Source organism: Gymnoscopelus braueri, assembly GCF_963280865.1.
Source record: "Gymnoscopelus braueri genome assembly, chromosome: 4".
Taxonomy (NCBI): Eukaryota; Metazoa; Chordata; class Actinopteri; order Myctophiformes; family Myctophidae; genus Gymnoscopelus; species Gymnoscopelus braueri.
Window position 1 is genome coordinate 47,332,092 of NC_137605.1, and position 21,928 is coordinate 47,354,019.

A 21,928-nucleotide genomic window follows, 5' to 3' on the forward strand; every position below is an offset into this window, starting at 1 on the left:
TGATGGATTTTTAAACCTTCCTCCTCATGGAAGAAGCCAGCCACTGGCCAGGAAGTCCTGATCGATCTGTCTCTGTTGTTGCTGCAGGGTGTCTTTGGCGTGCATGTCAGACTCTCTCTCAGGAGGATTATACTGTCTGAACTCTGAGTCACAGAAGTTCCCATCACCCTTCACATCGTGGAGAGACTCCCAAACCAAGTGCTCCTCATGCAGGAAGCCCTGGTCCGTTACCAACAGGTACAAATGTCCCTGATGTTTGATCATGGTACTGAAATGGTTGTTTCTGAAAAACACACAGATCTCTCCCTCTCTGGTTGAGGAGTTCAGCTCAAGTAGACCATAGTACGACAACTGAGTGGCTGTGGACTCCAGAAACTTTTCTGCTATCTGTCCTTCTCTAACTCTGTTACTGTCTGTTGAATGCTTGCAGTCAATGATTTTCTCCATCAGTTGGTTGTAACTCAACTTCCCTACTGCTGAAACCATCTCTCGGCTCTGTGGGTCGGGCAGCCAGCCGTGGTAAAATGCAATGTCCAGCAGGTCAAACACAATGAGCTCTGGAGTGTATTCAAAGTCTGACACCCCTGAGAAACGGATATTTACATCCAGACCTGTAGAGAGTCTGGATGTAAATAGGACGTCCATTGCATCACTCATGTTCTGCTGGAAGTTGAGCTCCATTTCTTCTGCCTTCTCTCTGGGTGTGACAGACAACACACATGCTACCAGTTGCGCCATCAGGTCTTCAGTGGTGACGACTTCTGTCTGAGGTGGGAGTATGGCCTTCCTCCGTAGGAACAGGGTGTTCATTATAGCCAGTAGAGAGCAGGGTCCATTCTGACTCTGGGTGATGATAGGAGTTTTTTTCTCTTTCCATGTGATCCACTTCACCATGTAAAAGGCCGGCATGCACGGCTCCATCGCCATCGCCACAGTGGTAGTAGCGCCCCCATCAGCAGCAGGAGTAGCTCCCATAACCTCCTCCTCCGCTCTCAGACTGGGAGACCTTCCCTCTGCCCCCACTGTAGTGCAAGATGTTGATTGGGCCTCATCCACGACCAGGGAGTTTCCTGTGGCTAAGTTCCCATCCGACAGCCCCAGGCTTGATATAGAGAGGAAGGCAAAGTCTGTGGAGTGTCCCTGGTCCACAGAGCTCTCCTCCATCTCCTGTGTGTCTGTCTTCATCCGGCTCAAAGAACCATATAAAATACTACTCAAAGGGACTGGTTTCTGCATATAAAATACTACTCAAAGGAACTGGTTGTGCGAATATAGCCTTGAGCAGTCGTGTCTTGGAGATATTCAAAGAGTGGAGTAAGTACTGCTTGCATCTCAAGGGGTGACAGCCACCCTTTATATAGTGCTTGGCTGGCTGCTATGCGACATCTCACTGATGTCACGATGAGTCAGCTATATCCGTAAATGGAGTTTTATTTTAGCATGATGTCAGAACTAGATGTCTCTGCCGGCTCCATATACGGAGATCTAGATCAACCACGCCCAAATATAGTTTGTGATGTCAGACTTAGATAGGTTAGTTAGATATGTCAGATAGCTCCATATATGGAGTACCACTATTCAGTAGGTAACTATGGCAACCTAACAAATACCGATATGACGTGAAGGTGAGTGAAAGGCTTCGTTACAGCCACCCCCAGATTTCCTGTGGAAATCTGTACACTATCAAGAAGGCTTAAACAGAATACGTAGGTCCTTCGGGCCACCCCATCAAAATCGTACCCTGTCAATGGGTTGGAGTCAGCCACCCGTACAAGTTCAGTTTGAGGAAATACCCCCTGCTCTCCTGGCTTCGCAGGCCTGAAACTAATACTGTGAAGGTCAAGAAGGTGGGTTCGACCACATTACGAGCCACTAGTCCTCAGGTTACACTCCTTTGCTTGTGATTGCGTCCACAGCGCCAGCACCGGTGCCCCTGGATGATCCAGTCTTGTTTCTGATCTGGGGTTAGTCACTTAAAGTTAATCCAGAGACTGAGATGATGTCCACGGGGCGGTTGCTATATAGACTAGTACTTGTAGAGAACATTCAGAGCATACTCATATAAGGGGATAAATGACCTATTCAGTACTGACCTTTAGTGACCTATTCAATCTCACCCTTCCCATATATGGAGATCCCCATATATCTAACCAAGTCTGACATCATAGACTTCTATATATGGAGATAACTAACATAGCTAGCTCTGACATCAGAGAACCCCTCCTGGAGCCCCATATATGGAGATAACCCGAAACATCCAAGACTGACATCATAGACCCTATATTTGGGCATAACTGACATCTCTTGCTCCATTTACGCAGGGCCGGCCGCTGCTAGGCCACAACCACTAGGGGGGGCCACTTACAAAAAAAAAATCATATTATAATTATGTCATGTATCTCCTATCCAACAACTAGCGATATCATTTTAATATTCAAAAACAAAAATGACATGACAATGATTTTATAATGGGGGTTTGGGGGGCCACCCCAAAAAATCCTGCTTAGGGCCACGAAAACCCTAGGACCGGCCCTGCATATACGGATATGACTGACATCACCATAATGACACTAGCACTGCGGCCAAACGTATAAAGGAAAAGGAATCCCTTGGCTGAGCTCACTGCCATCAGCGGTACTCACGCGACCTTAACTGGAGCCTCCAGACAAACGCAATTAACCTGTGAAACTAAGAGAGTATAGGACACCTTTGAACGAAGATCCATTTCAACTCAACTACTCAATACTGCCTGCCCTGACCAGCGGTGCCTGGGCATTCTGCTGCAAGCATTCCAAAAACACTAGAACTAATAACTAAATACTTTAGTTCTCCCTAACAGCAGGTGTTATACACTTCGAGCAGCAGTCCTCTTGCTCACTGTGAGTGCTCCCTGGTTGTACATTAAGCGTTCCATAGTGTAGGACAACCTTTATTAGTTTCACTTAAGCCCATTTCTGTGTCAATGATATACTGTACTGCAGGAACGTCGCATGTCCCAGTTTCAATCCAGAGAGGGGATTTTGTTGTTACAGTATTTACAGCTGACAGGTGACATTGTCACTCAGGTGTGGCAAATGTTTCATGAAGGATAACAAGACTGTCAACTGCTAAAAAAAGCTTTTACACTGGGGGGACAACATACTATAAAAATGACTGTAATGTACTGTAGCAGGTGCTCAGGTTATTCTGATAAAAACAATAAAAAGGTATTAACACATTGATTGCCAAGATCGCATCGATGCGTTCTTTCAAATCCATCGCTTGAGTGCCAGCATTCGAAAGAACGCATTGATGCGTTCTTTTGAATTTTCATTGTTTAATCTGTGATCGCACGGCTGTGTTTATTTCTCATCAACACTTTCGTTTTCCACTTACGTCACACTCATCCGGAGCCGGATGTAAAAAAAAAAATTCATTTCCGGGTCACATTGTTTTTCTCCGGTCATTTTCGGCCAGAATAAGGAAAAACTCATTTTTTCACACGGTATAAAAAACGAACGGACAGCTCAACTTCTATTTTCTTTGGTCCGGGTGACTAACAGTCATCGTCGTAGTGTATCACATCGTTTTCAGGCCGATCAGCGGACCAGGGATTGTCGAAAACATAACATCCTGTGAATGACCGGATATGACGTGGGCCTGTTTGGGAGGGGGCGAGCGAGGTGATCAATGTGTGGATTTGCTGCTCTCTACTGGTGGAACTGTCGTATGTGCTTAACACCATAATCAGAGAATTTATTTGAATGAAAAATTACAAAATTAAAAAATTAAAAAACACGCAAATTGCTGGCACAGGGGTGAGTACATTATGAATAAACTCTGGCAGTCAATGTGTTAAATGACTGAGAGGCTCATACTTGGATGTCAACTATAACTTCATTAAACCTGTAAAGAGACACAGTTGTCCATATACTATATGGTAAATATATCTCTCTATCTCTCTGGAGAGAGATAGAGAGATACAGTAGAGAGAGATAGAGATAGAGAGAGATAAGACAGAGATGGCAAGAGAAAGAAAGAGCATCTGACCAACCCAACACCCAATGCAAAATTGCTTGCTCAGGGTGGGATTGTCGGGTCTCTTCTCTACATGTAAAGTGTCTTGAGACAACTTGTTGTGATTTGACACTTTAATAAAATTGAATTGAATTGAATTGAACACAATTGTTGCTTTGGTCCCATCATAGAGCACCAAAGTCTGAGGTAATTTACGCATCCTACCTGGGTCACGTCCCCCCCCCATTCTGAATTCCCATAGACGTGTTTAATATCATGTCATATAAGAACTGTGTTGCAAAAATAAACAAATGAGCCCAGCGGTTTGACTTATATGGATATGAAGCATCAACGGTGAGAAAACGGCAATGTTACCGCCCCAGAATTAATACAAATTTCGCCAGAAACAGACTGTATCAAATATGAGTGGCTGACTATCGTAAACAATACAGAGCCACCTCCCTGACAATATCGCAGAGACAGTGTGTTTATTTCTGGACCACAATTCTTATATGAGACGATTCGGTACAGACATTTCTAACTTTGTGTGACCATGCTTTTGTGAGCAGGTTATTATCGTTTGTGTACTGTAGGTATTGTAAAGTGTGTGTTATGTGTGTGTGTGTGTGCATGCACGCGTGCAAGCGTGCATGCACACGCAGATATGATATGATAGATGAAGCAAGGCAGGCAGGTGAGCACGACCCTTCACTCACGCCCTTTGACCCCTGCCCTCTGGCTCAGACGCTGTGACCTCGGCATGATCTACAGTGTGTTTGCTTGGCCTCTTGCCATCAGGCTGACAGCAGCATCCTCACTCCTGGAGGGGTGGGGTTGGTGATGGAGGGGTGGGGTTGGTGATGGAGGGGCGGTAAGATCAGTGTGTTGGGGAGGGGTCACGACAGGCCAAGCCCCCGCCAAGTGGAACGCCATTATAATGAGAAAGGAACAGTGGTCCAGGGACCACCAGCGGTCCGAATGCACCCGCAACGGGTCTGTAACTCAGAGACAGTGAGAGTATATTAACGTTTGAAGAAAGACTAAACAAGGACAAGGTGGAAGGGAGGGAAATACAGTATGCTGACTCAGTTCTATGTTCTACGATGTCTGTTGAACGAGCTAACGGAGAGGCAAACCTATACACTTATCTTTCCCTGACTTTGTTTGCGGATGAAAAGACAAACAGGCTGAGAAAATGATCAGATGAGCATCTGTTGGATACGGTAACTGTCGCAAGCCATGGGAGACAACTTTTAAAACGCATTTTTCAGTCTCATCTCCATTACTGTCAGCTTTGTAGAGGCACTTAGAGGCGGCTTCTTCTGTAAGAGATGCATAAATAAGTACAAATAAAAGTATATGCAAATGCAAGATTCTACTTTCCAGTCTTTAAACAAGCCCCTCGTGTTTAGTTTCACTTTCAGTGAATATGCTCTCTCTTATTCCCCCAGCTAAGTGCTTGACACCAGCAATTTGTACAAACAAGGAGTTCTCAAGAGCAATATGGAGTAAGAGAGAAAAGTTTCCCTAAAAAATACAATTATATAATGTATAGAATGTTACGTTACATATTGTGTACATATTCATTTATATACTGTATAGATTATCACCCAGGCATTTGTCATTGTCTGAGGTAATCCAACTGGGGCTGGGGTATCAGATCTAATGCAGCCATGTCCGAGGTTGGATAATGAAAGCAACGGATGAATGCTGCGTGATACAATAATTTGCTCATCACATACTGTTCTTACTTACTCTTCGCCCCCTATAAGGTGCATAAGGCATCGATAATGTTTCTCCACCTATCGTGGTCTTTGGCAGCCAGTTGTGCCTTTAACCAGTGGTGGAAAAAGTACTCAAATGTTTTACTTAAGTAAAAGTATCAATACTGCAATGACGAAGTACTCTGTTTCAAGTAAAAGTCCGGAATTCAAAATTGACTTGAGTAAAAGTACAAAAGTATTGGTATAAAAATGTACTTAAATTAAATTGTACTTAAGTACAGTACTTGTACTTTGTTACTTTACACCACTGCCTTAAACCGACGAGAGACCCATCTCCAGCAGCTCAGCCTCTATAGTTCTGCACCAGGTGATCTTAGGTCGGCCTCGTTTCAATTTTCCCCGGTGGTGTCCATCTGAGGGCCCCCGCTCTGGGGGCATTCGGAGTACTACGTGTCCAAGCCATCTTAGGCGACGGTGTTTAAGTTCTGTGATCACGTCTCGGCAGCCAGTCTTCGTGTGCAGTTCCTTGTTTGTGATATTTTATTGGGCCAGAATACACGGCAGATCGTCCTCAGGCAGCCATTGTGGAAAGCTGACTCTACTCATGTCGCACTTGGTTATTCGCCAGCACTCAGCCCCATATAGCTCATTTTCTGCCAAAAACGTTTATAAACGTTTTTGAGAATTTAGCTATTGCTATTGTCAAAATAATTTTTTTTTACAAAAAAAAAATATCTAAAATTACTTTAATTTTTTGGGGTTTTTCCGTTTTTCCGTTCGTCACAAAGAACCAGGAGATACATTTTTTTGCTGCTCCATTCACTTCAATGTTAAAAAAAAAACGGACTAGTACTAGCTTAGAAAAGACTGGCATAGGCTACAGACTGTTCTAGAGAAACTCTGGCAGTCTAAGAGATAGTAGAACCGGCTCGACCAGGGTGTTATTTAAGCGGATCTTGGTTTTGAGGCTGTTGGTGTTGGACTTCCAGATGTTGTGGAGTCTTGTGTAGGTGCTGCATGCTTGTCCAAGTCTGCGCCGGATGTCTTTTTGTGCAGCATTGTCCTGGCTTATCAGTCAACGACTTCAAACGATTAATCATTTATGGTGATGCATGCCTGTCGGGCATGACATACTGTACCAATCACATACTGTACCAATAGCCTTATTTATTCTAATAGATAACGACGAAATAGCTTTTGCTCAACACTTAAACCCCTTTCAAACCTGGTGTCCCTATTTTGGGCATGTCATTTATAGGAGACATTTTTCTAAAATGTGCAACAAATTCAGGAATTTTCATACAATCTAGATCTACAACGACACAACATGTCACATTTTGATTAACATTGCTGCCAGAGAAACGGGTGGGGAATGTAATGGGATTTCTTGACAGTGTGGGGAGGGAGTTGGCTGAGAACACAGAAGGGCCTCACCCTTGTTGGTATACACAGGCAGCCATATGTCAACCGGTTGAAGGTTGTTAGCTGTTTATTGCTCTGTGTTTTGGTTCCTTTGCACCTACAGTATCTCCTCTGCTGTGAGTTCTACCCAACCATCCACAGCAACCATGTTATGTTACTTATTTCCATTGTGGTATGTGAGTATATATATATTATATATATTTATATTCACACACACACACACACACACACACACACACACACACACACACACACACACACACACACACACACACACACACACACACACACACACACACACACACACACACACACACACACACACACACACACACACGTGTATGTGTGTGCTTGTGAGAGACAGAATGAGTGTGCCCTCTACCCCTCTCTCTCCAATTCTTTCTCCCTCTCTCTCTCTTACTTTTTCTCCTTTCTCTCTCTCTCCCTCACCATTTATCCCTTCTCTCTCTCTTGCTCATATTCCCCGTCGTCTGGCTGGGGTCCTTTTTATATCCCCCTGAGCTGCTCTGTCACCCATGTCGCCAGGGGACAAGGAGAACGTGGCGTTTCCCCCGGATAAAAAATGTACGAGCAATTAAAAGGCGCACGACGCCAGGCATCCATCAGCGCTGCGTGCTGCTGCCAGGCCGGGGCTGGAGGGGGGCCGCCGCACTAAACCACACGCTATATACTTTTATATCTGTTTTCCCTCCAAAGAGGGAAGGTTATGGCAAAATTATGTTTTACGGTTTCCACTGTGATGTAGACATCGTTTCATGAAACAGGAGCTCGTTCTTGGAGGTCAATGCTCAAAACACCAGGCAGAGAGAGGGGAGGGAGAGAGAGAGAGAGAGAGAGAGAGAGGAAGACAACAAGAGAGAGTCTTCTGAGAATGCTCTCCAAGTGTCAGTACATTTGTAAAAAAAATAAGGTCTTTTTCCGCCCGTACATTTTATCCTTGCCGTTTTTTTTCCTACTTAGCAAACTAAAGCCACGCTACAAAGTGTGCAGCACATCTGTCTGCTCCTAAGGTCTATTATTTACTGCGGGGAGAGTGACCTAATTACCCTGTTGTTTATTAGCGCACACTCGCTCTGATTTATCTTCTTATGCTGATGTAATTTCACCACTCTGTGTTCCTCCTCAGTAATGGCAGCAACACACTCCGTCGTACACAGTATACAGTTGCATTTGAACACCCGCACACACACACACACACACACACACACACACACACACACACACACACACACACACACACATACAGTACATGCTCACACACACGCGCACACACATGCACAATGATCCATTGCGACACACCTAATACACCAAAAAGCACGCAGAGCCTCATACATCAACAGAGTCACTCTTTCAGTTCTTCTGCTTTGCCTGCGACAGGCCGAGACTCATTTGCATCCTTAATTGTGTTGTAATGTACTTTTAATTTGAAAACGGAGGCAATTAATTACTTTGATATGGAACAAAATGCTGCAAATGTAAACATTCTAATAGTTCTCCGCGAGCAGAGTATCATTTTTCAAAAGAGGGATTGAATCTTATCTCATTTTTTAATGCCAAAGCAGTTTTTTCTTCTTCTTTTTTTTTTAAGATACCATTTCTCCACTCACGCATTCTCCTTGATATTCACTTTGTCTTTGCGGAGAGGGCAGCGTTTCTTTGATCTTTCTCCCCGCTGTTATTTTCCATCTAAGTCTTCCGCGGTATAATTACGGTAGCCTCACCTATGCTATCACAAGGGATTAAATGAAATCGAGCCTGTTTGGACCTTGTGCCTATAGTTTGTGGACCAGGATTCCTCCTAGGTCGCTCTGACGGCACACCCTCCTCCTTTTCTAGGTCACTGACAGACTTCAAGTGATGATGGGAAACAGAGAGGATTTTTTTCCTCCCGTCAGCCCTGTGATAGGTGTCATGTGTTCAAAGAGGAGAGGAGAGGAGAGGAGAGGAGAGGAGAGGAGAGGAGAGGAGAGGAGAGGAGAGGAGAGGAGAGGAGAGGAGACTAAAGGAAAGGAAAGGAAAGGAAAGGAAAGGAAAGGAAAGGAAAAGAAAGGAGATGACAGTAGGAGACAAGAGAAGAGGAGAGGAAATGAGAGGAGAGAGCAGGAGAGGAGAGGAGGAGAGGAGTTGTGGAGAGAACGGGAGAGGAGAGGAGAGGAGAGGAGAGGAGAGAGCTGTGTGGGCCTCAGCAGAGCTTCATTTGTATGAGCCCGGGCAAAACTGACACTTTCACTCCCTCAACCTGATAAACTCTCCACAGAGACGAGCAGGATGGATGCGTGTTATTTTTCCCTCTTTTTCGCCCATCTCCATCACCCCTTCTGTCTCTCTCTCACACACACACTTTTTCTGCCTCCTTATATCTCTATTTCTCTCTTCTATCACCCCCCTCTCCCTCTTTAGCTCTACCATCCACCCCCCTGCCCCCCAACACACACACACACACACACACACACACACACACACACACACACACACACACACACACACACACACACACACACACACACACACACACACACACACACACACACACACACACACACACACACACACACACACACACACACACGCACCTCTCACACCCTCTGTTTCTCCTGAGGTAGAGAAGAGGAGGGGGTTGGGAGGGGGGGGCACGCTGACATCACAGCCGGGCCTAGCAACAGCCTATAAATTATGAGTGACAAGTCTTTGGACCAATAAAAGTGCGGCTGTATTTCATGCACAGTAAATCTGATTGCAGATTGCTCTGGCGTGTGGCGGCTGACATGTTTATTGTCGCCGTGGCGATGGGAGCTGGGTGGGGTGGGGGGGGGGGTCTCGCTCCCACACAACATCAGCGTTTCTAAAGCTTCCCCCCCGTCCGTATGGAGGTCAAGCAGATGGAACTCTGGGATACAAGCGACCCCCAGCGAACCACACCCCACCCACCCCACCCACCACATCATCCATCCATCCACAACACACCGACTCACCCACCACCTTTATGGCGGACATGTTTCCATCAACTTGTGAAAAGCCGTGCGGTCGCTCCTTTCACTACAGCCATCTGTCCCCCCCCCCTCAGCCACCCCTATACCACTATACCCCCCTACCCCGCCCCATGGAGCCTTTGGACACCTTGTAAGATAAACTGCAACCTACCAAAATAACACACAACACACATGGGACCATACTGCAGCACAGCAGCCCTACAATTATCCTTTGTTTAAGTACTCAGATATTTTACTAAAGCAAAAGGCGTGTATTTAAAAAAAATACAAGTTAGTAAAAGCACGAAATTGTTCCAAATTTGTCAACCTCAAAAATATCAGATCTCAAACCTCACAACGCATTGCATCGGATATTTTCGAATAGCCGAAGTGTAAAATATGGCTACATTTTGAAGAAATGTGGTTGCATTTTGTAGTAATCGTCTAAATCTGCAAAGTAACTACTAGCAACTAAAGTTGTCAGATGATTGTAGTGAAGTAAAAAGGACGATATTTGCCTATGAGACGAAGTGGACCAGAAGTAAGAAAGTATTTAAAAAATGACATACGAAGTAAAAGTACCTCAACATTAAACTTAAGGGATAGTTCACCCCAAAAAAAAAATTCTATCGATTAGTCACCCCATGGAGACTTGAATTCATGGATATTTTTTAGTTTTTGTCGCATTCTAAGCCAATCATTTGATGACCAGCGGTCCGCTGGTAGGCAGCGGTTCCGGTAAGAGTCTCCTACCGGAACCACTGCCGGTCATCAAATTATTGGCTTAGGAATGCAACAAAAACAAAAAAATATCCATGAATTCAAGTCTCCATGGGGTGACTAATCGATAGAAAAAAAGGCATTTTGGGGGTGAACTATCCCTTTAAGTACAGTACTTTAGTACATGTCCTTTCCCGCCGCACTGCTTCCTTGTTTCCTTCCTACCTTCCCTCCCTCCCCCGCCTGACTCCCTTCCTCGGGGCCGCCAGCCTCCTGTGACCTAAGCATATCCCGCCTTATAGGCTTCAATTTTCTCAAACATGGATCTCCTCATTAGAGTTATCATATCTCATCTTTAATGCATTGTAACAATCTCATTGAGTGTAAATGACCCCGCGCTCAATGCGCTGTCTGCTCCGCCGGTCCTTAGCCATGCAATAAACTATTCCTCATAATTAGCCCATTAAAGCCGGGAAGGCGTCCGTGTCGTGTTTAGATTTTAGCGTTGGCTAGTCAAACAATTGCAGATCTACAAGCTCACAGCGCGGCACGAAGTACATCTGCTATTTTTTTTTTTTTTTTTGAAAAATCTTGAAAAGTGTGAGAACTACTAAGCATTTGTAAGATCGGCCTCAGGTCTTAACCCATTAAAAACCGGGAAAGCATCCGTGTCAAAAATAAATAGCAGATCTACAAGCTCACTGCGAGCTTGCACATCGGCTATTTTCCCCTGTGAGGACAACTGATTTTTGAAGGCATTTGTAGAATGTGGTGCCTCAGGTCTTACTGGGTTAGAGAGCCGCCCGCCCGCCCGGCCGGCCGCCGTGGTGTGATCACCATGTCGCCGGTCCCTTCACCACGGCGTCCAAATGGATGGATCTCAACAGACAGGCCTGCTGCTGTGATCGGCATCATTATATTCTAATTAATCCTTTTCTTCTCTCACAGTAACACACTACTAGATTATAATGTGGTTTAAAGATGGTACTGTATTGCACACTGTGAGAGAGAGAGAGAGAGAGAGAGAGAGAGAGAGAGAGAGAGAGAGAGATAGAGAGAGAGAGAGAGAGAGAACATACACAGAGAGAAAGACAGACAGACAGACAGACAGACAGACAGACAGACAGACAGACAGACAGACAGACAGACAGACAGACAGACAGAGAGAAAGAGAGCAGAGGAAAAAAAGCATTACAACGGTATGACTGATTACAGCGATGTCATCGCCCGCTTGACATTGTAAAGGACCAGTAAAAGCATTGTAAAAAGCTGTTATACGATGTCTGTACTTAACATATCCCTCTCCCTCACATTCAGCCCTGCATGTGCATTAAAAAGAGGATAGGTTCCATCTTCAGCTCAGCCCTTCTGTGTGTAAATCAGCACAGGTAGAGGGAGACCCAGCAGGCACAGCGCCGCGCCGCTGTGTGATAATAACATTAACCCATTTAGACCGGAAAGGAATCTGTGTCATTTTTATATTTCTCTGGCTATTCAAAAATGGCAGATAAGCTCATAGCGAACTTGTAGATCTGCTATTTTTGAAAAATCGTGAACATTTTTGCAAGTCTTTGAATATATATATATATTTTTTAAAGCAAAAATTTGTAACTCAAATCTATGCTTCTGGGGATTTTACAAATCTTCTAAATCCTAAAGGTTTTCAGATTTTTTTTGTTATTTTAATATCAGTGGTTCTCAAACTTTTTCATGTCAAGGACCACCCAAAATGTGGCCGCCGACCCCCATCTCTAAATATGTTGTTCCAGGGACCCCCAGAAGCAAAGATTTGAGTTACAAATGTTCCCTTTAAAAAATATATACATTCAAATATTTGGTCAAGGTGTTTCTAAAATAGCAGATCTACAAGCTCATAGAGCTTGTAGATAGAGTGGTTACACAGATGCGTTCCCGGTTTGAATGGGTTAAAGGATTACAATGACACTTGTGCCCGGACAAGATCACTTGTCTCAACCGTCATAAAAGAGATTGCCGACCGTCTTTGTGGCTGAGGCGGCGGCTCTTGCGTGTGTGCGGATATCCACACAGAAAAATAAAAGGTGCCAACTTCAAACTGGTTCTTCATGATGCCATAGAAGAACCATTTTTGGTTCCCACAACAGAGTGCAGTAGGACAAGTAGCTGGTATAATATTGAGTTATTTGCATATTCCTAGGGAAAGCATGACTTGTTTTCATTCATTATTATTGACCACCAGCCTGTAACAAGCTGCAAACCCTTAACTTAACATAATATAACATGAACACCAGTTGATATTCTACAAGGCCATGGGTGGCCATGGCATATTATATTGACTACTGTTAAAGCTGGCATGTACATGATTTGATGGGGAAATAATACGATCTTGCTTAGTTTAGCATAATACCATTACCAGCTTTTACAGTCAGTCTAAATGGAATAATGAGCTTTGGTGATTACTTGGCCCATATGTGGAATGGAATAACGCTGACTCATTGGATTCATACGGAGTGCTCCTTTGAAATGTATGGAAGTGAGTGTTGTAGTGACTATGAGGCCTACATTATGTGGGATTTAATGTTGTTGTTATACTGTTGTTTTTAAAAGACATAAGCACGAACATCAGATATTATATGTTAGGGTCTGAAGCCTGTGACTAGGCTGTGGCTGTGTGTGTGTGTGTGTGTGCGTGTGTGTGTGTGTGTGTGTGTGCGTGTGCGTGCGTATGCGTGCGTGTGTATATACAGTATGTACATACGTACGTACATACCAGTGGTGTAAAGTAACTAAGTACATTTACTGAAGTACTGTACTTAACACATCGGGTGCCAAACACGGTTTGAACCGTGTTTGCGCAGAGTAGCGGTCCGGTGCCGAACACGGTCCAGACCGTGAAATATGTGTTTTTGTTTTTTTCGTTTTTCTCCACACGGGCGGGGCTAGAGCAGCTCTGGGAGTACCCATTGTGATCCTGAGAAGGATCGGCCAGATAGATCACCGGAAACAAAAACATGGCTCCCATCCACTTCCTGTCTATTTCCTTCTTTAAAACGCCTATATCTCCGAATCTGTTTCCGGTGGGGAAAACCGGTCATGCGCGATGCGCGATCCCCCCCCATTGTAACTCGCGAGTGAAATGTTATCGTTCCAGGCTGTAGCCAGGGTCATCGCGCTACATGAATGGATGCTTTTTTTTACATGGATTTGCTCCTCGTGGAGTTTAGAGCTTTAAACATGAAAGCGCAGTCAATGGGGAGAATGCTGGCACCCAACATAAGTTGTTATGAAAAAATGCTGGCACCCAATGTGTTAAGTACAATTTTGAGGTATTGTTACTTTACTGGATTATTTCCAGTTTTCAGCACTTTTACTTCTACTCCACTACATCTCAGAGGCAAATAGTGAACTTCAGTTAGTTAATTACAAAACACGCATTAACCACTTCAGCCCTATATACATTTCGTCCATTTGAAAATAGCTCTACAAGCTCACAATGCGTTGCCATGCGACGCATTGTGAGCTTGTAGAGCTGCTATTTTCAAAAAGATTTTTATACAATTTATTTGAAAACTTGAGAAATGGGACATTCTGCATAATGAGTACTTTCTACTTTTGGTTCTCTAAGTACATTTTGATACCAATACTTTTGTACTTTTCCTCAAGTCAATTTTTTATTCCGGACTTTTACTTGTAACAGAGTACTTTCTACATTGCAGTATTGATACATTTACCAAAGTAAAACAAAATGTAATACTTTTTCCACCACTGGCGTGTGCACATGTGCGTATGTGTGGGTAGGGTGGTCTGGGTGGGTGTATGACTCCCGGGCCTGAATGATTTGTCCCAGTCCAGCCCTGCTCTTGGCCCACTGTATGCTCTCTGCTTTCAAAAGACTTAGAGAGATGGTCTGAGGACGCAGTCGTGTTGGTGATCAGCCCACTCATTTCTAAAATAGAGGAGCAAGTTAGGATGTTGACCATCAAAGGCCCCCCGCAGCACACACGCTGGTCCGTACACCAACACGGATGTTTGGATCACTGGTAGAAAAATGAGTTTTGGAGCTTGTAGGTCTGCTATTTTTTTTGCGGACATTTGTAACTCAAATCTTTGCTTCTGGGGGTTCCTGGAACTAAGATTTTGCCACGAATTTTCAAAAATAGCAGATCTGCAAGCTCATAGCGCGGCACTCGGTGCCGCGCTATGAGCTTGTATATCTGCTATTTTTGAATAGCCAAAGAAATCTAAAAATGACACACAGATGCTTTCCCGGTCTTAATGGGTTAAGACATGAGGCAGATTCTACAAAATGCCTTCTAAGTCAGTAGTTCTCAAAACCTATCGTCGGAGATTGATTAGGAGTGGCAGTGGTCAGAGAGAGAAGGAGGGCACTGCGCCAAGAACCCGGACAACCCGGACATAGAGGCAAGCAAACTGACACTATGGGAGCCAACCCAGGGCAAAGCCAGGATGGGCAAGAAGCGCACCACCTACGTAGATGGACTGCGGCATGACATCTTAGCTCACAGCACTGTAGAGATCAAGACCCTGTTGCTAGATAGGAGAGTGTGGAGGGCAACGAGTTAGTGTTGGCTAGACCGCACTCTCGCATGGCATGGACTGTCATTCAATGGTAAGTGTAGTGTAGAACAGTGGTGGGCGGTGAGGATATTGCAAGTGGGCCCCCAAATAATTGACATGAAACACTACGATTTTATTGATAATATAACAAAAAAGGCAAAAAAAGAAAGTCAAAAAAGCAACTTTTTTTTCTTTAAAACCTTGAAAATGTATTTTCATTGTGCTACTGATAAATAGGAACTTATATAGGAACGTATAATACGTTAGTTCCACTGATCCAACCCGGAACCCCGGTGGTGCAATGGTAAAGTAGCCTACCTGCCCACCGCCAACGAGTCTAGGGGTTCGAATCCAGCGCGGTGCATCCGGCTTTGTCAATCGTCTACTCTATAAGAACACAATTGGCCCGTGTTCGGGGGAGGGAAGCCGGGCGGGGAGGGTGATATTTGTCACTGCACGTAGTACGTATACTCCTACGGGCTTGGGGGCGGCACCTGTCAGCGGGGAGTCTTGGGCGGGACGAGTAGGTGCTACGTCCTTCCGGTGAAGGCTCCTCACTGGCAGGTGAGTCAGTAGGGTACAACAGCATGTGACAACAACACAGAAGTGTTTGGGGAGGAATTAATTGCCATAATGACTACACTTGGGAGAAAAAGAGAAATAATAACAAGTAAATAAACAAGCCCACTAAATCCGACCACTTAACACAATTTTTAAGTGGGCCCTTGTCCAGAAAAGGTTGGGTGTCGCTGTTGTAGAAACCAACTAGTTTCCAAGGATCCTTATTTACTTGCACGCACACCCACACTCACACTCACACACACACACACACACACACACACACACACACACACACACACACACACACACTCACACAGCGGAGGTTTACGTCTCAGTCACGCCCACCCCATTTTGATTGGGTAATGCGCAGCACGCTTCCACGCTCCAGCTCAAGGGTCTGCCCCCTAGGAGCGCTATTATCCGGAAGTTTTTTTAGACCAAGCCAACATATTTTCATGCAAATCAAAAATGCAAGTCTTGAGAGATTACTACCGTCTATAACATGGGCTCATTACTTTTGGCTTCCCGTGGATTTGGTTTGCCTTCCAAATATTTGGAATATTTTATTTCATTTACAGCATTTGATATCATTATTATTATTAACTAGAAAGTTGTGTAGCATTTTGCATTCGTTATGAGACGAGTGCTTTTCACATTTGGTACTCTAAGTACATTTTGATGCCAATACTTTTGTGTATTTTTACTCAAGTAAAATGTTAAATACAGGACTTTTACTCATACAGTAACAGAGTAGCCTATTTCCACATTGTGGCATTGCTACTTGTTAAGTATATAAAAATCTGAGGGCTTCTTCCACCCACTGGCATCATCAGTACTATATGTGGTGAAACCTGTGGGCAGTATAGCATATACTCTGCGGTATACAGTACCTGTGGTGAACGTGGTATCCAGCTCCGTTGATGCTCCATCCAGGCTCGTGGGGGTCAGGGATTTTGGCCGTCTTTGCGATCAGATGCTGCACCTCTCTCCATGTCAGCTCAGGACTGGGGGGAGGAGGAGGGGGGTGAGGGGATAAGAAGACATGAAACAGAATATCATCAAACACATCCTTTCCTCAACCTGCGCCTGCACTCACATAGCAACCATAGAAACCACAGGGGGAGGAGGAGACTTCAACTCTACATGATACTCTGGCTCAGAGACACTATCAGAGACCTGGAGAGAGACTATAACACAGGCTGGAGGAATGTTTTAACCCATTAACACATTGGGTGCCAGAGGTTTATTAAAATATTATACGTTGAGTGCCTGCATTTCTTCCATCCACTTGCGTTATACGTTTCGTGCTGTGAGAAGCCCAGACGCGGAAGTGCATGTAAACAAAGCGTGCGTGCGAGACGGCGGAGGGTCCCGACTAACGCCTGGAACAATAATATTTCCAACGCGACCCTCCATTGCAGCGTGATCGCCGATCGAAAACGGCTCGTTTCCACCACGTTAAAAAGAAATGGAGATATTAAGCTTTTAGTCAAGGAGATAACATTGAAAACGCCGACCGGAAGGATTTTTGACATGGAGCCACATCCAGCCTCTTCTTCTCAGAAACTCCTTGGGTGATGTCAAAGTTTCGTTTTAGCGCCCCACGTGGGCCACTCGTATAAAAATAGAATTGGGTCAAAAACGGTCCGGACCGTTTTCGGCACTTCTCGTTTGGACCCTCAAAAACGGTCCGGACCGTTTTTGGCATTCAATGTGTTAAGACCTGAGGCCGATTAAAAAAATGTTTTCTAAATTCGTAAATAGTTTTTTGAAAAAAATATGAAAATACAAATATCCCCCCAGAAGCAAAGATTTGAGATACAAATGTAAAAAATATATATTCAAAGATTTGCAAAAAAATTCATGATTTTTCAAAAATAGCAGATCTACAAAGCTCATAACGCGAGCTTGTAGATCTGCTATTTTTGAATAGCCAAGGAAATCTAAAATGACACTGATGCGTTCCCGGTCTTAATGGGTTGTCATTTAATGCCTTACCCCAATAAAACCGGTAAAGCATTTTGTGTCATTTTAGATGTTAGCGTTGGCTATTCAAAAATAGCAGATCTACAGCTTGTAGGCGTAAATCTTCCATTTTGGAACATTTTTAAAAAATCTTGTAAGTGTTTGAATAAATTTGCTTTTTTTTTAACACAAATCTTCTCTTCTGGGGGGGGGGGAGCCGGGTCGCTGGCACAAACCATTTTCAGATGGGGGGGTCGGTGGCCAAATATAGTATGTAGCGTGTGATCAACATTAGTACACAAAGCTTATGTTAGCGCATTAGCACATCATTGGTTCTTCGTTCACAAATTGCTCACCCAGTAGCTTATTGCTACTGTATATCCATGCTGTAGCTACAGATTGCATGGGGGGGAAGCCCAAGCCCATGCAATCGTGTGTCTAGTCTTTTCAAACGCTAATACTTGCTAAATCTATCAATCAAATTTCCATAATACACCTGTAAGGATGACTACTTGAGCAATGCCTTGAAGCGCAACAAAAACAAACAGACTTTATAACGTATGAAGTGCATTAGCATTTAGTGTCGGAGACATAATGTCTTTATTGATCTCAGAGAGGCCAGACCTCATTGTACACCTTTAATTACCTTTGTTCTATTTGTATGAAGCAGAAATACCCCTCAGCTCAGCGTGCTGTTGAGGAAGAACAGTCCGAGCATCCCTCATCAAAGAGGGTAAAAAATGGTGCTTCTGAATGGGTGGCCAAGCCGTTTTCATATGCTCCATTCAAGTCATTTTCTTAGCAAGCAATAATGAGTGGATAAAGGAGAAAAACCCAATTTCCTTTATGCTTTTTATATCCTGAAAAAGCTCTCGTTGACGACCCTTTGGTCTTTTGTTATAGAAAACTGAGCTAATATCCTCCAGCTCTCGGCGCAGTTTAAAGGTCTTAATTGGATTCCATTAGTATATTGCTTGACATGACACTTGAGTCTGCTGTATTAGAATTTCTCCCGCCTGGGATTAAAAAAGACGACTTTCTGCATTCAACTCTCTCGGCTCTTTTGTATAAGTCTCAAATATTCTTTGTTAGGTTTTTTTTTTCCTGCCTTCTTTTCAGTGACACCATTATTAGGCCCTATGCTTGACTTAAAAAGATAATTTTATGTCTGGAGGACCTGCGGTAAAAGGTATGGCAACATGTCATCACCGCAAAACCCAATTTATACATGGACTGCCCGAGCCACTACATTTGTGTTTGCCTTATTAACCCATTAACTCTCTCACTGCCAGACTTATTTCTGGCTGCATTTGCCCACTGCCAGCGATATTTCAATTTTCGTACCTTTTTCAAGTAGTCACAGAATAGTAATCTCCAGTATGATCGATCCCTGATGGTTGCTAATCACTGAGGGTTTCACTGTGTGGTTTCACAAATGTCAACGAGGTCATCGCGACCTCGTTGACATTAATTGTCTGCCTTTGAGAATAACATGTCTGGGCCAAAAATACATAGTAAAAAAAAAAAGTACACAGGAGCCGAGATACAGCCTTTTTAAGTAATAAACAAGAAGTGAATGGAGCAGCAAATCTTCAGATCATGATATCTTGGGTTCTGAAAGTTTTTTTTCTTTCAAAAACTCGTTATAACTCGATCGTTCTTGGCAGCCAGGGCGTTATGACAATGACTCGTTATAACTCGATCGTTCTTGGCAGCCAGGGCGTTAAGACATGAGGCCGATTCTACGAAATGTCAGTAGTTCTCAAACTTTTTCGTGCCAAGGACCCCCACATTGATATACAGTACCTGCTGCTATGTGGACCTACCGGGGCGTTGCCACTCGTTTGACCTAATGTCTAACCCATAGACTGTGAAAAAAAATATGGACATCATCACGCCCCTGGTTTCTACAGACCGTAAATGTAAATATTTTTCAGCGATTTCAAATCCGGCATCTTTCTATATCCGGTCGTAACAAAAATTATGCTATTGGTTGGGACCAGCGCGGGGGTGGGGAATTAATGCTATTGGTTGTGTAGCTTGTCAATCAAAATCATCGCAAAGTAGCCACGCCCCTCCTAGAGCATACCCTACTTTATCATAAATTTTTTAATAAATGGGACCATAATTTACCACAACGCATATCATGTTTATTGAAAGAAGACTTTAAACTAGCGACTGGAAGCATATAGTATTTATGACAATGTTTATTAAGGTAATACAATCAAGTGTAAAGTTCGGCAAAAACCCATGCGCTTGAATAGAGCCTAATTGCTTCTGACACCAGCAGGGGTGAAACAGCGAGACTACAGGCCATTCATATGAACTGTCACTTCCTATATAGCCTCAATTTACAACCAGGATGCTAGCCCCTTGATCTAACCTCATGTACATACAGTACCTGGTTCGCTGTGATTGGCCTATTTCTGTGGGGACAGAGATACTGTAGATATAGAGACATACTTAGATACAAACAAATCCTGTTCTAGACGGCAATGTGTTATAGTTTCGCATAAATGATGATCATCCACGACAGCGGAATTCCTTGAAAATATCAAATAAAACACACAACCAGGTGTAAGGTGTCTCCATTAAAACTCAGGCAGACATAAACTGAATTAACGTAACGTCCAAAAAGAAGGCAAAAAGGAAACAAGGAAGAGGAGCTTTCATTAGAAGTACTGCATGCAACCACAAGCCTGGCAATCAGAGAGTACACAGCTTTATACTCCATGATAGGAATAATACGGCTAATAATAGACAGAGAGAATGAAACAAAAGGAGAACGCACAAATAATTATTTTAAGCTTTGATTTCAAAGGGATTGGTGTGCGGAGGCTCGACTTTGTACTTTTGAACTGTTGCTCTGTGTGTGTGTGTGTGTGTTTGTGTGTGTGTATGGGGGGGGGCGTTGGGGGGGGGGTACAAACTAACAGAATCACACTGCTGCTGCTCATGTGTGATACAGGGCGCGCACCCACGCACGCGCACACGCACACACACACACACACACACACACACACACACACACACACCATCACCCCTCTGGTGGAATCAGAGAAAGCCCCCCGGCCCCGGCTGGTTTGCATAAAGCAAACAAAATTAAATTTGCTTTGCTAAATCAAAGCTTGTATGGTATTCCAAGCCGCTCTCTCTGGGACAAATTACTTCAAACGGCCTCCTTTGTATCATAACAGAATATAAAAAAATAAAAAATCAGCCCAATCAGCGGCTCTCCAAAACCCTCGACTCGGGAATTAATTATTGAACCCTGGATGCCGGGCGAGGCCTGTTCTCTCTCCTAGCAGAGCAACGACACACATCTATTTATTTTGGAAATGTCGTTTTGCTCTTGAAAACGCATTCTTGGCAGGGAAACTAGTTTTGTTTGCGTCTCTCTCTCTCTATCTCTCTCTCTCCCTCTCTCTCTCTCTCTTAATGTTTTGGCTCCACTTTGGTGAACGTCCCCTAAAGGGACAAATGAACGGCTTTAGGGTCACAGAACAAATCAAATCTCTATAAGCTCTCAGTACGAGCCTCTGCCATAATACTGGTGAAAAAATAGAAAAACTAAACAAAACACGAACAATTGCTGTAATGGATTGCGACTGAACTGAACTGCTACATTTCACAGTTGGTCCCACATGTGTGTTTTGGTGGTAGTGGTAGTAGTAGTAAGTGTTTAGGTTGTTGCATAAATTTTTCTTCATCTTTGGGACCCCAATTTACACTGTAATATTACAGTTACAGACCCGTAAAGAGTCCATTTGGACCTCCTGGTGGTGCCCAGACTCCACGTTGAGAACCAGTGGTTTAGCTAACGCTGACAGAATTATGAGAAAATGTACAGTAAACTAACAAAAAATCTAATAAATAAAGACAATAATGGAAAAAAGTCATATCGTTGCTGTCGGGCAGAAACCTCTTATCTCCACATTTTAACTTGTGTTTTCGTATACTTGATCACACTACAGTTTCACACAAAAGCATCAA

At 43.8% G+C, this 21,928-nt stretch overlaps 2 protein-coding genes across 2 annotated transcripts in view; both read right to left on the reverse strand.

Annotated features, from left to right (window-relative positions):
- The window catches only part of LOC308083628 (PC3-like endoprotease variant B), a gene marked incomplete at its 5' end in the record, with an annotated part of 225,961 nt that overhangs the window by 68,535 nt on the left and 135,498 nt on the right, over positions 1–21,928 (reverse strand). Inside the window, one exon of the mRNA XM_080425943.1 lies at positions 16,861–16,974. Coding sequence (XP_080282069.1) covers positions 16,861–16,974 — 114 coding nt within the window. The remainder of the gene's footprint in view (positions 1–16,860; positions 16,975–21,928) is intronic.
- Positions 25–900, reverse strand: LOC308084495 (ubiquitin carboxyl-terminal hydrolase MINDY-1-like; the record flags this gene model as incomplete). The annotated part of the gene is made up of 1 exon (XM_080427160.1): positions 25–900. Exon 1 carries the CDS (start codon positions 892–894, stop codon positions 25–27), a length of 870 nt encoding a protein of 289 aa, XP_080283286.1. The 5' UTR covers positions 895–900.